This window comes from Octopus bimaculoides, chromosome 6 (assembly GCF_046866305.1).
Source record: "Octopus bimaculoides isolate indiv1 chromosome 6, ASM4686630v1, whole genome shotgun sequence".
NCBI lineage: Eukaryota > Metazoa > Mollusca > Cephalopoda > Octopoda > Octopodidae > Octopus > Octopus bimaculoides.
In genome coordinates, this window is record NC_142933.1 from 37690661 (window position 1) to 37705709 (window position 15049).

The following is a 15049-nucleotide window of genomic DNA, read 5'->3' on the forward strand; positions in this document are numbered from 1 at the left end:
CCGAGAGAGGTGGTTTCACTACAATAGCCTCACACCAGTCGGTTTGACAAAAACAAAACAGACGACACAGGAAATAATTGCAGTAAAAAAAACTGAAAGAACGGTTGGTCCTATAGTCACCATTTAAGAGAAGCTACGTGAACAGAATCACGTCGGGGGTCACCAGTTTGTAGAAAACGACCGTGCGAACCAAGGAGATGGCGACGAATGGAACAGGCTCCTTTTAACGCGTCGCATGGTCGACACAAAATATAAAATAACATAAGAGAACTCGCATAAGAAATGCGAGGAAATGCCAGCAAGGAAAGAGAGAGACACAACCGTTAAATATATATAAAGAGTAAGTTTATTTAGAGTTGTAAACTGTGTGTCTGTGTGTACGTGAATGTGGCATACTAATAATAACACAATATATATGACAGGCCGTCGTGCAAACAAGAGAGTGTATACATAAATATGTGTATGCGTGTGAATGAGAAATACAGAGCATGGAAATGAGTCTGTAACATGGACGATCAGCGTCCTGGACACAAAGATAAGAAAATACCAGTTCATAGTCTGTAATATGGATGATAAGCGTCCTGAACACAAAAATAAGGAAGTACCAGTTCATAGTTGAGTTACACAGTAGATAGAATGTCTGTACATAAGAGGTTGTGGCCGAATAGCAGAGCTGAAGTGTCACATGTGAGAAGAAGTTGAGGCTACGATGCTGCGACCGGTTACTTGGATACAGAAGACTCTCGCAGGTTGTTCTGGCTGTTATTTTCGTGGTGGAAACAATCCACACAAACAGTATCGAGATGAACCGCGGTTGCTGGCTTGTGTAAATAGTAGCGTCGTGTTGACGTTGGCGACGAGACTGTAGTAAACAGTTGAACGGTGGTGTTGATGTCGTCGCTGGAAACTGTTGCTGGTGCTGGGTGGTCAACGACCAGACCTCAGAGAGGTCTGAAATCGCGACTGGCGTGGATAAAGCAGGCTATTTATAGGTAAAAAGGGGCTCCAGAAACATCAGAAAAACACTATCTCACGTGACCTTATTAGAAGGCCACGATTAGTCGGTATGCACCCTGGCGCGAAACAGAACCGGTGACAAATGCCGCGCAAATAAGAGCCAATCAGCAGGGTCCAAGGCAGACTGAAGGCTAGATGTTACCCGCTACGTTCGCATTTGTAAATAAATAACCGAGAGAGGTGGTTTCACTACACGTCAATACGACCGAAGCACGTCGACGACCTGCACCATCTTGAAAAAAAATTTAAAAACCAGACCAAGGCCGTCACAACAGCAAAGGGTATCTCCTGGCTTTCTACGCAAACGCACATCTGTCCACGAAGAAACTGAAAAGTTGTTTTTCCTGTGGATCGACGAGAAGCAACTCACAGGGGATACGATAACGGTGACCATCATCTGCGAGAAAGCACAAGCGCTGTATGGGGATATTCTGAATCAGAACCCTGGAACATCGACATTGAAGACATCGGGCACACGTATTTAAGGTGAGTTGCGGCTGCTTCGATAATTTCAAGAAGAGGACTGGTATTCATAGCGTCGTCAGGTATGGAGAGGCAGCGAGTTCTAACAAGAAGGCAGCTGAGGATTTCGTGCGTGAATTCCGTCAACTCATCGCAGCCGAGGGGTACATCGCACAACAGATATTTAACTGTGATGAAACTGACCATTTTTGAAAAAAAAAAAAAAACACAAAAAGCTCTGAAGAATCTACATAACTGCAGAGGAGAAGAAAACGCCAAGCCACAAACCTATGAAAGATAGGCTAACTGTCGCCCTTTGTTCCACTGCGTATGGAGACTTGAAGACTAAGCCGCTCCTCATCTACCGTTTCGAAAATACACAAGCGTTCAAGTTGCACAAAATCTTGAAGGAGAAGCTGCAGATGATGTGGAAGGCAAACGTTAAAACCTGGGTCACCAAGCAATTCTTCACCATGTGGACCAAACTTATCTTCGGACCAGCAGTAAAAATGTACGATCTGGAGAACGATTTTCCTCTCAAGGCCCTCCTCATCCTCGATAATGCTCCTGTTCACCTTTCTAACTTCGAAGATGACATCCTGGACGAATTTAAATTCATAAAAGCCCTATCTATACCTTTCACGCTACACCACCCCTATCTTGCAGCCCATGGACCAGCAGGTGATTTCTAATTTCAAGAAATTGTACATCAAACACCTGTTTCGTCAGTGCTTTGTGGCCACCAAAAATACAAATCTAACCTTTCGCAATTTTTTCTGTTTTCATTCATTGACATCACTTAACATATTTTGCATAACTTATAATCTGCATTGCTCAAAAGATTTTTTACAGGCATTTATGTCATTTACAGACATTGCAATGTTTCAATCAAATTACAATACTCATGTATCTTATGTCATTTTGTTCCTTGCCATATTTCATAATATCTATTAATCATTTTATAGTTTTTGATCCCAGCTACAGCCATATTCTTAGCCCTTGAGTTCTTTTACTCCCAGCTGCAATTAAAATTGCTACTCGCTGTGTTGCTTTTAATCTCACCTGAACCACACTTCTACCTATTCTACTGCTCTAATGGAAGAGATGGTTTGGTGTTGTATAGTGCCAGACTGTGAGAGAAATTGATAGAGATTTTATGTAATAAAAGTGCTTGACTTTAAACAAGAAGTAAAACAACTGAAACAAGAGCAAAAGTATTTGCAGATAAATACATTTATTTCTTCAATTTTATAATTCATATGTCATTATCACAAGGAAATATATTGAGGATATACTGGGATTATATCAACTGAGGAATATTTGCTGATTTCTTCAGCTCTGGAACCTTATTTCAAGAAATGGAATGAAAACTCATCAAATTAAAATCAGAAAATCAGCATTAGAGTTCCAGAACTTAAAACATTTATTGGAATTTTAAGGCAGTTTCCATTTTGTTTCAAAATTTGTTGAAATTCTAATCCAAGAGTGTTTGGTCATGATTATCAAGTGTCTCAATTTTTTAAACAAGAAAATATTTTCAATGGAAACAAATTTGGAAAAAAAAAAGGTCAGTTTCAGTCAGAGTGGGGTTTTGTATAGAAATATATAAACACCTGACTTTTGAATAGATTGACTTGAATTTAATTATACTGTGATGTGGAAGAATTATCGTGGGATCATAATCTATGCATAGGATTATTGATTTTATATACTGATCTTAAATATTAATCTAATAACATATATTATGTGGGCATGAGAAATGTGACTTCTAATATTTATACCTTTTGCAAAAGCTTAATTAGTGTTAATGAAATGAAATAGATTTGGCCAGGGAATGAAACTATTACATTTTCTAAGCTTGTGGCATACTCAGCTTTTCAGTTTTCAGTATCAGCATAGTCATCTAAATTCTTACAGTGTCAATCAAACAATAAGTTCGGAATGTTAGTGTAGGGACTGATCATAACAGTGGATTTCAATTGCAAGTCATAAATAGTAGTATTATACCTACATGTCTTAAATATCAGTCATAGCCATCAGTTTTAATTGTGAAACTCTAATCTACTATCAACAACTTGAAGCTCATAACTTAGAATTTTAATGCAACAGATTCATGAGATTTCATATTAGACATATCTTTGTAACATTGTTATGCTATGTAATAAATTTCAACTGGTTACACATGCAATCATCTTCAGGTATTTCATTATTATTGCTTAACCCTTTAACATTTAAACTAGCCATTACCGACCCAGATATTCTACCAGCTTTATGTTGAAACTGGCTGGATTCAGCCTCGCACACCTACCCTACAATGTCATTCTAAACTTAAACAATCACATCTTCAAAATCTTGAAGTTACAAGATACAGCATGATTAATTTTTTTAAATGTTAATAAATAAGCATTACATTTGATAAATTAATCTGAATATTACAACAGGGTTAATCTATACACTATGTGTAACGAGTGTTGTCGTTAAACTATAGGTATCCAATTAACGACTTGATTTCATTTGCCCACTTTATTCTCATAGTTTTAACAAGACATATATTTCATATGTCTGTCATATCATTTTTTTTTTTTACAAATTTGCAATTACTTTATTATTAGTTTGTTTATGCAGAGAGGAAATGATGACTCTTTTGGGTGGTCACTAAGACTGATGGCAGGAAAAGAGGGAATTATCTTTAAACCATTGACTTGGCTTGGTGATTAGATGCTGGTGTCAAACAATGAATTGAGTCTACCACCCAACAACATGAACACTCTATTAAAGAGGCTCCAGACACCTTTCCTCCACCAAAATTCACCCACTAAAGCTCTAAAGAGAGGTATGAAGTCCATACATAATTATCTCCCAACCCCACTACCATCACACACATATATAGTAAAACCTGTATCTATGTGTATATAAGAAATTAATATATAGACATATTTGGCTAAAGACTGAACCTTCAAATGAAGTTTAAATACTTATTCCACAGATGATTAAATTTTAGCCTATGTAAACTAAAAGTTTGTGAGTTCAAGCTGCACAAAGTCTATTTTCTGATTGCTAATAATCATTTTTGTTCATATATGTATATAGGAAGCCTATATTTTAAAATGGTGTGTAAAATAGTAGTGGTGATGTTTATGGATCTTTTACTATATAAATGAAATGATGTGGTTCCAAGTAGGAACTGACAGTGTGCCAGAGATACAGGCTTACAGAGAACACACCACTGTACCATGTTATGTCACTTGATCATGGTCAATGAATGTGATGTAAATATATCGTATATCACAGAGGTTTCAGGTGTAGAGAGAGGCTTTTTGTTGTTGAAGTTCACATAGAAATCCCACGTAACTGGTATATAATCGGTCCTGTTCCAAGCAGATCAACCAAGTGATCAATCAAGATTCAAACATTCCTTTGCAGTGCCCTAAGACCTGGTGCCAGTTGCCAACATAGCAGAGTGCCCAGGAAAACAGAGGTACCAAGGATACACCAACAGATAAAAGAAACAACACCTTTATGGTTCTCTGTCCACTGAGGCTGAAAAAAAGACAATAGAAATATCATATCAATGATTGGATAGAAAAACAGATTTTCTTTCATAACTACATGATGATAAATTAAAAACAATGTGTCTGAATAGACAGACACAGTATGTAGATATTGAATGATCCATTCAATATCTACACATTGTGTAGACATCAACTGAACAAACAGACAGGGAGACATCAGCAACTGAACAAAAAGACAGATAGACACAGTGTGTAAATACTATTTTGATTGACATAGTGTGTAGATATCGACTGAACAGATAGACACAGTGTATGTACTATCATCAACATCATTTAACATCTGTTTTCCATGCTGACATGGGTTGGATGGCATGACAGGAGCTGGCAAGTCAGAAGTCTACACTAAGTTCCACTGTCTGTTTTGGCATGGTATTCACAACTGGATGCCCTTTCTAATGCCAACTACTTTACAGAGTGGATAGGGTGCACTATAACTGCATTTCAAGGCCATACCAGCACAGTCTTCTCTCTTGCACATTACATCTAATGCTATGTAAACCCAGTTTTCCTCTCAAATCATTTACACTCTGTCGTATGTGCACACTGACATTACTTATCCAGTGAAGCATACTGGTTTCATTTCCTTCAAGTCTTTGCATGTCTGTATATATATAGTGTCATGAGAGACAGATGTGGTGTATAGAAGCTGACAAAATAAATTGGCACACTGTGTACATGTTGCCAGCATTTACTGGATAGGTAGGTAGATATGATGTGTAGATGTTAACTGGATAAATACAAGTGTAGATGCTTGACTAGATATAGAGACAATATTTACATATCCAATCAACATATTAGTTCGATAAATAGACAGACAGAATGTAGATGCTGACCATCTGTATATTTTATTCTGTGAAACCTTTAATACCATTGTTCTATAGAATTCAGTTTATGATATATTTGTGTAGAGTAAATAATCCATGAAAATCTATTTTTCAACACTTACATGCAAGTCTTCAGTATAGTGAAGCACATTATCTAAATGTCAGAATTGATTATCAAAACATACAGCCAGCCACAGTCAAAAGATACACATCATAACTGACAGTTAAGAATGCACAGATGTTATGGTTGACATTAAAATACACAACTTTTATAAATGACAGTCAAAACATGCAGGTATCATAGCTAATAACTTGCAGATATCATAGCTAATAACTTAGTTGACACAATCAAAACACAGATGTCAAAGCTGATACAGTCAAAATATACAGATGTCATAACAAACAATCAAAACATAAAAATGTCATAGTTGATGCAGTCAAAACCTAGGGAAGTCATAGCTGATGCAGTCAAAATACCTCAGATGTCATAAAAGGACACAGGCCCCCTTTGGTCATGAATGACCATGGGACTGCAGCTAGAAAGTTACCCTCTGAGACACAAACCCAGGCAAGATTGTTTGTGGAAGGCCAGCATTCGATCATGCATACAAGTCTCCCCTCTCCATGCCACCAATGTTATCAGAGGGAAAGGCAAAGGCCAATACAGTTTGGCACCAGTGATGTCACAACTCATTTCTACAGCTGAGTGAACTGGAGCAATGTGAAATAAAGTGTCTTGCTTAAGAATACAACACAGAGCCTGGTCCAGGAACTGGACTACCACATGATTGTGAGCCTGATGCTCTAACCACTGAGCCATGCGCCTTCATGTCAGATATCATACTAAATGTTAAAATCCAAAATCAATGTTGTTCTATACTAAGAGAGCTTTCACAACTTCCAACTAAAATGTACAACTGCAAATACCATTGAGATCAACAAAGATTTCAAATTGCTTTCATGCTAGTCATAAAAACATAATACAAATCACTTTCTTAATTTTTGTCATGCCATCTATCTTACATAGCATATTCAATAAATGCAGATGGAAGAATTAGTAATATTCTGAACAAGTTGTTCCCTTCCCCAATGCTTTTAAAATCATAATCGCATGAGCTTCAAACAGTTTGCAAATCATACACATATCCTCATATGTGGCATCCCTATGACTTCTAGCCATCATTACCCTGACGTGAGTTGCTATATACCTCTTTGAAGTCTATTTCAGTCAATGAGAAAGACAATTCTAAAACAAAACATCAGTAACCATAACTGATGGTATAAATGGCATACATACAGATTAGATGCACCCCAAATTCAGCAACACACTTTCAGGAAAGTTTTTGATGCTATAAAGCATCATAGGCCCAACTTCACACATAGTACCCAGGGTGGTTTTTGAGATATTTTGGGGGAAAAAGTACATCTTATATGTTATCAAATAACTGATGATGACATCCGCTTCTTTAATGCTGAGATCTTTGATGGCTGAAACAGTCCTACTTAACCCACAAGTTCTGTAACCTGTCAAGCACATAAGTTCAATGGTGACAGTAATAGTAGAAAATATGGTTGTGTCTCACCTGGCTCTCTTCAGTTGTTGTTCTTTCCATGAACATCCCATCTTTAGGCAGCTTCCCCCAAGTGATACAGTCAACAGTAACATCTGACAGGTAGTTAGGACTGACCTTGCACTTCCTTAGAGTCCTTTTGAAGAAGTTTCTTTATCAAATCATGCCAACTCATAAGGGCCAGTTTCCCGATTTCCATAGCGTATATATTCCCCACCTGGACGATGTGCTGGTCGGTCACAGGATTACTCATTTTTGCCCAATTAGTTGACTGGAGCAACATGAAATGTTTTGTTCAAGAACATGTGTCACACAGTCCAGAAATCAAAGCCACAATCTTACAATCATGAGTCCCAACATCCTAACCGCTAAGTCACACACCTCCACTTCCTTCAACTGCTCTTCATCTGATCTTCTTCAGCTCTCCATTGAGCATTGACCATGGTGCAGCTTAACAAATGCATACCACTCGACAACATTAACACATGCATTGAAGACAAAAATACTTGAAGTTACATACTGCACAACCCAACATTCACAGCACATAAAACATACTAAAGAAAGGAAAACGAAACACAAACATACCCAGTGTAATCCCAGGTACTACATTTGAGTAACAAAAAGACACAACAACAATGGTACACAGACAATAACATAAATCCATAAATCCATCATGGAATATGCCCAGACCCAGCCTTGGGTTCTAATACCTCTATCACAGACTACGAAGAACACAAAACTGTCCACTTCACATTATCACAAGTTGAACAAAGATCACCTACAAAACAAACATATTTGAAAAGTAAGATGAAAGAAACACACAAGTGGCACATTTTGTTGCTGTCGTTACATGTATAACTATGTCCCGCAGCTATAACCACATGTAGGAGAGTTACCCCATCAACATGTAGCTATGGACAAGTGTGACATGATCAATGATAAAAAAAAAGTACGTACTGTATAGAATATTACCTGGGCAGGGACATGAAACGACACACAGACAACCAGAAAACTATTATGGCAAGACCAACAAATTCTCTGTAAATATAATAGAAAACATGGTTTAGAGAGAGAACCAATGGATAAGGGGGAGGGATGAGAAGTGAAGAAGGATGAGGAAAGGGTGAGATTATGAGGTGTGTGAATGAGAGTGTGCAGAGATGGAGTGGAATGGAATAGAGGTGTGTGGGTATAAAATGTGAAGCAAGAAATGTGGAGCAAAGAGAGAGAAAAGTGAGAAGGTGGAGAGAAGGAGAAAGGAAAATTAAGTGAAGATGTGAGATGAGGTGAAATGGAAGAGTGAAGGTTTGTTTCAGTGAAGATGTTAAGTAAAGTAGAGCAAGAGAGAACAAGTGTGAATGCACGTGAGAGTGTGAGTGCATGCCTGTGTGTGAATGTATGTGTATATGTGCATATGTCTGTATACCAAATGAAGTAAGATAGATAATTCAGAGAGAGTGTAAGAGGGGGAACTTGAAGAGATTTGGCTACTGTTTCTAGCAGGTGAATCAAAGTAATGAAGTGAAAGGACTTTGGTGGAGAAAATTGGGGAAAGAGGGGAATTGGTGTTGGCTAGAATAATTAGAGATTTTCAAATTTCTTGTTTACTTAACCCTTTAGCATTTAAACTGGTCATATCAGGCTCAAAATATTCTGTCTGTTTTATGTTCAAACTGGTCAGATCCAATATATTGCACTTACCTTACAATGTAATTCTAAAAATAAAACAATCACATCATTGAAATCTCAAAACTGCAAGATAATGCATTATTAATTCAAAACATTTGATGGAACAATTTGAATACTAAAGGGTTAATTTAAATAAGAGTAAGAGTAGTAAGAGAGAGGAAGTGAGTTAGAGGTCAAGTAGTGAGATAGAAGACATGTGACTGTGGGTAAAAGAGACCAGAAGATATAGGCCAGGTTTCAAATTATGACCAAGTTTGGTGTGAAGGGTGGGGAAGGTGGGTGAAGTGGAAGAGGTTCAAGGAAACTCACCTCTGAACATTGTTGTTGTTGTCGTTGTTTTGCCTAAAGTCAACCCTGAGTGAGCAGACCTAAACCCATATACTCTTTGTAGGAGTATGAACACTACATCATCAAATCGGGTGTAACTAGTTAAGATTGGACTGTTAGTTCACAGATCTTTAGTTCAAATCTATAGCCAGCACTTCACTGTATGCATATGATTCTACACTCACTGTTTACATGGAATTTGGGTCTATCAACAAAATGATATCTTTTATCATTCAGTCAGTGATGGAAAGGCCCCAAACTTTTTGATTGTTTTTTTTGTTGTTTTTTTTTAAGGTCTTCCAGACTGGAGGAATGGAAGAAAGAAATAGGCACACTGTTCAATACTTTCTACAAAATGAAAAAGTACCAGGTGCCAAGTGGTGGCATAAATTTTTCAAACCAGATATGGTAATTTTGACAGGGATCCACAATTTCCATCTACTCAATTTCACTGCCAAGTTTGGGCTAACCTGAGGGTTACGATAAAGACACTTACCCAAAATGCTGCACAATGTGACAGAAGCCAAAACCTTATGGCTGTGAAGCAAACTACATAACAACACAGTTATACTTAATCAGAGGCAGAGTTGATCTTTCACTCCCATGTCGGTGACACATAAGAGGCACCCACTACACTCTGTAGAGTGGTTGGCATTAGGAAGGGCATCTAGCTGTAGAAACCAAGCTCCTTGGCTTATCAGTTCCAGTCAAACCATCTGACCCATGCCAGCATAGAAAACATGCTAAATGATGATGATGATGATGATGATGATGATGAAGATGATTTAACAGTATGGAATAAGTGGGTGACATAACCTTCAAGAGTTCTTCATGGTTTAGATGGTATTCAATTTATATTGTCTTAGGAGTTCTGATAGTGATGAGATGAAGAAGGGAGGGGAGCATATGATATGAGTGGTGCATCGGTGTGGAGTGGAGTGGGTGGCAGTGGAGTACCAATCGCTGTACTAAACAATGGTTTAGTACAAGGGTGGATGTATGGCTTATGCATGTGTGGGGGTTTTGAGAGGAGAAAATTTCAAGGAGACACAGGAACAAGGAGAAAATTTCAGCTAGGGCAGCGAAGAAAATTTTAAATGTGTGTGTGTGTGTGTGTGTGTGTGTGCGTGTGTGTGTGCGCGCGTGTGTGTGTGTTTGTGCGCATGCGTGTGTGTTTGTGTGTACACAAGTGTACATGTGTGTGTATGTGCATGTGTATGCATGCAAATGTGTGTATGCATGTATGTGTGTATGTATGCAGAAGATCACGAGGTGGTCTGAAAGGTTCTGTTAGCAAAGCGGTTGTGACAGCAGAAAATACTCACCGTCCTTCCTCCACTCGAAGTGGGTTGGAGAATTTATCATTGTAGACTTCATGTAGGATGATAAGTTGGTAGACAGAGAAAGCACAACACATCAGCAGGTGCACCAAAGCCAAATTCTTCCAATATTTATTTTCTGCAATTACAAACAATACACTCAGACTGCTGCCTACCATTTCTCAATTGTTATCTTTGCTATCAGTCTGGGAATATTCTTAGTTCAGTGAGAATTTGGGAGAAATTTACCAAATGCTACATTAAATATTACTCCATAAAAAAAAATCTATTATAGAAAGAATATCATATAATTGAGGGGATACAATTATATACCAGTTTACTAATATTTTAATAATATAGCACTTGTTTTTATAGCAATAGAACAGCAGTACTATAGTGGTACAATGATATAGTCCTTGCATCTATAGTAATAGAATAGTAGTAATATATTCGGTTGACAAGAAAGTAATTTCAGTTTTTTAGTGTGAAAAAATGCCATTTTCTTTTTTCATACAAAGAATGAGCTTTAATCAATTATATATTTTCCATTTTATTCAATGACCTTTTGCCATCCTTTTGGCAACTTCACGATTCCGTGTTCAGAGACCTTCTGGTCCTTATCAGCCAAAAGCTAAAGCAAATGCGATTTCAAGTCATCATCGTTATTGAAAGTTTCACCATTCAAAGAATTTTTCAAACTTCGAAATAAATGATAATCTGATGGTGCAAGGTCTGGGCTATATGGTGGATGTGACATCACTTCCCAACCAAGCTCCGATATTTTTTTATGAATTAGCAAAGGCATGTTGTGGTCTAGCATTGTCATGATGAAACACGATTTCTTTACAATTTGCCAATTCTGGTTGTTGATTGCTTCCTCTAGTTTCATTAGTTGTTGTTAGTAAACATCTGAATTTATCATTTGGTTCTTTGGAAGCAGCTCAAAATACACATCACCTTTGTAATCCCACCAAATTGACAGCATGACTTGCTGTTATTTTTTGCATTTAAGCTTTCAATGTGGTTTGTGCTGGTTCATTATGCTTGGAGCACGATCGTTTTCAATTGATGTTATTATAGACAATCCATTTTTCATCACCAGTGATGATTCATTTCAAAAAAAGGTCGATTTCATTGCGTTTGAGAAGCATAACACAAACATTGATTCCTTGTGTTAAGTGAATCTCTTTCAATTTATGTGGAACCCAAATATCAAGCTTCTTAACAAGTCCAAGACATTTTAAGTGATTTTAAATTGTTGTGTATAATACATTTAACCTCTCTGCAATCTTTCACACAGTTATATGACAATCAGATTCAATTATGGCTTTGATTCGGTCATCATCAACTTCAGTAGGTTGACCAGAACGTTAGTCATCTTTGAGTGAAAAATCTCCAGAACAGAATTTTTCAAACCATTTCTGACATGTGCATTCTGTTAAGCAATCAACATCATAAACTTCACACATCTCTTTGTGAGCCTCAGCAGCTTTCTTGCCTTTACAGAAATAAAAAAAGCAAACTATGGCGAAAATGTTTGTTTTTGCACTCCATGTTAAAATTGACATTGAACTATCAGCTGTAGACAAAAAAATTATGCGCAATTTGCTTCTAAAGTAAACTAAAAGTAACAACTATCAAATGTCAAAAGGGAAATATCATAACATTGACAAAAGTCGTTAAAAAAAAATTGTAACTCTATCTATTTGTGAAGAACAAAATCACTTTCTTGCCAACCCAATAGTAATACAGTGATATATTTCTTGTTTCTGAAGCAATAGAAAAGGAATGTTGTAATGATACTGTGATAATAGTCCTTGCCTCTAAAGCAATAGAACAATAGTACTATAAGTGGTATGGTGATATAGTACTTGTTTCAATAGCATAGACTATAGAGCAACTGTAATGGTTGTATTGTAATATAATGACAGTTGTATAGTATCATATAAATAGTTCTATAATAATAATAAAACAGTTGCACACTAATGTTATATTCTTTCTTTCTTTACTTTTTTAATGGTCTCAGTCATTGACTCTGGCCATGCTGGGTACTACCTTCAAGGGTTTAGTCAAACATATCAATCCAAATTGTATTTATTTTATCAATATCTGTTTACGAAACAGTTAAGTCATTTTTTCACATAAATAGATATAATGCTATACACCTGTTCAAACCATCACACACACACACACACACACACACACACTCAGGTACACAAAAATATATATATATATGTGTGTATATATATCTACAAACCCGTAATATTAGTGTCAACAGCGATGAGAATAGTCAGAATGGCAGGTAACAGGTAGACAGGCTGTGAACAGAGATAAAAGACATTGATATGATAGATGAACTCTCCTGTGTCTTTACTGCTACAGAAATACAATCCTTCTGGGCCAATTAGTTTAGAGAATAATAAAGTATTTGGAAGATTTTAGTGAAATAATTAACATTTTTATAATTAACCTGGTCTTTGGAACATGACTTAAGCAAAGGTTCAGAGTTAAAATTATAATATTTTGATTTAAATACAAACATTTTGATATTGATAGTTATATATAATAGAAGCAAAGTCTATCTTGGAATACTTGGTATTAAAAGAATTAACCCAGTCCTATTAATGAAGTCACTGATTGATAGAACCAGTGTGAGTTAGACTAAATGTTTTTCAGTATTTAGTTACATCCCTCCAGAGTTGGTACTCAATTTCCTTCAGCTGTCAACTTTGCCTTTCATCCTACTAAGATTAATAAAATAAGTACCAGTCTGATCCTGGAGACAATTTAGTCAACTACAGCTGTCATCCAAAACCTGTCACTTTGTGCTTGAGTTAGAAATTATATAATAGTCATCACATAGAATTGAGGATTGACTTTGTAATATACCATGCTTTTGCTAATTGTTTTATATTTCTTTATTGCTCACAAGGGGCTAAACATAGAGGGAACAAACAAGGACAGACAAAGGAATTAAGTCGATTACATCGACCCCAGTGCATAACTGGTACTTAATTTATCGACCCCGAAAGGATGAAAGGCAAAGTCGACCTCAGCGGAATTTGAACTCAGAACGTAACAGCAGATGAAATACCGCCAAGCATTTCGCCCGGCGTGCTAACGTTTCTGCCAGCTCGCTAATAGTTTTAGGTACCATGTAGTCATTAGTAGACAGAACTACAGTCCTTGATCCAGCAGAACAACTAAGATGTGACCATTTGTGGGAGGTATGGCTGCACCAGTAACTGGACTGGTAGTCATTCCAACAGAGTAGGCAGAATAGAAATTATATGATGAGCATAAACTCACACAGGGATATGAGAAGATTAATGAAGAAGAACTGAAACCAAATTTTTTAGAGAATACTGACACAAAGTCAAGATATGTGAGATATACAGTTGCTTGTACAGGTCACTGTGTATGACTAGGATCTATTCTGTTGACCCCAGAGGGGTTGTGGAAACAATGGATTTTAATAGGATTTGAACTCAGAATTCAGAGCATTGAAATCAAACACTCTACAATATTTGATCTGGTGTGTTACTATTTCTGTAACTCAAACATCTTCCAATTACATAGAATAAAGTGAGATTAAGAAAGTTTAGGTAATACAGATTAAAAAGATTAAGAGAAAGTAATTAGGAAGATTAAATTAGAGAGATTAGAGAAAATTTAATGCAAATGTTTAAAGTAGATTAACAAATAGTGATTAAAGAATCTTTAATTTGTGCTAAGTGATTAAGGAACTTTTAGTCAGTGATTAATGAGGTTTTAGTCAGTGATTATTGAAGATATATGACTGAGCTACTGGTTTTAATACATTGTGACTAAGGATTGATAAGACATTAGGGTTAACAGGGATTGAGTGTTAATGATTAAAGTAAAGATTAAATCAGAGTAATTTATTTCATTAATTATCTAATATACATACACACAAGTAATATGTATGTACGTACGTACGTACGTATGTGTGTATGTATGTATGTATGTATGTATGTACGTATGTACATACATATGTGTGCGTGTGCTTTCCTTTGTATATTGAGATTCGTACATTGTTTTCTATAATTTTAAACAACTCACTGAATAGTTTTGTATCTCACAAACATGAAACACCAATGTTGAAACTTTGCTAAACTTTGTTTTCAATGAATTACGAAGGGGTCAGAAGAATAAGGGGTTATGTTTTACTTAAGAAGGGTTAAAAAGAGAAATGATTAAGTCATATTCATAATACAGAGAGATGATTATCAGAGATGGAGATTGAG

At 36.5% G+C, this 15049-nt stretch overlaps 1 protein-coding gene across 3 annotated transcripts in view; it reads right to left on the reverse strand.

Moving 5' to 3' along the window:
* Positions 1-2694: 2694 nt before the first annotated feature.
* The window catches only part of LOC106878795 (transmembrane protein 220), a 45559-nt gene continuing 33204 nt past the window's right edge, over positions 2695-15049 (reverse strand). For all 3 annotated transcript variants that reach the window (XM_052968898.2, XM_052968899.2, XM_014928133.3), the window contains exons 4-7: positions 13039-13099; positions 10788-10920; positions 8419-8484; positions 2695-5019 (exon numbers count right to left, since the gene is read on the reverse strand). In XM_052968898.2, coding sequence (XP_052824858.2) covers positions 4878-5019; positions 8419-8484; positions 10788-10920; positions 13039-13099 — 402 coding nt within the window. In that variant the 3' untranslated portion in view covers positions 2695-4877. The remainder of the gene's footprint in view (positions 5020-8418; positions 8485-10787; positions 10921-13038; positions 13100-15049) is intronic.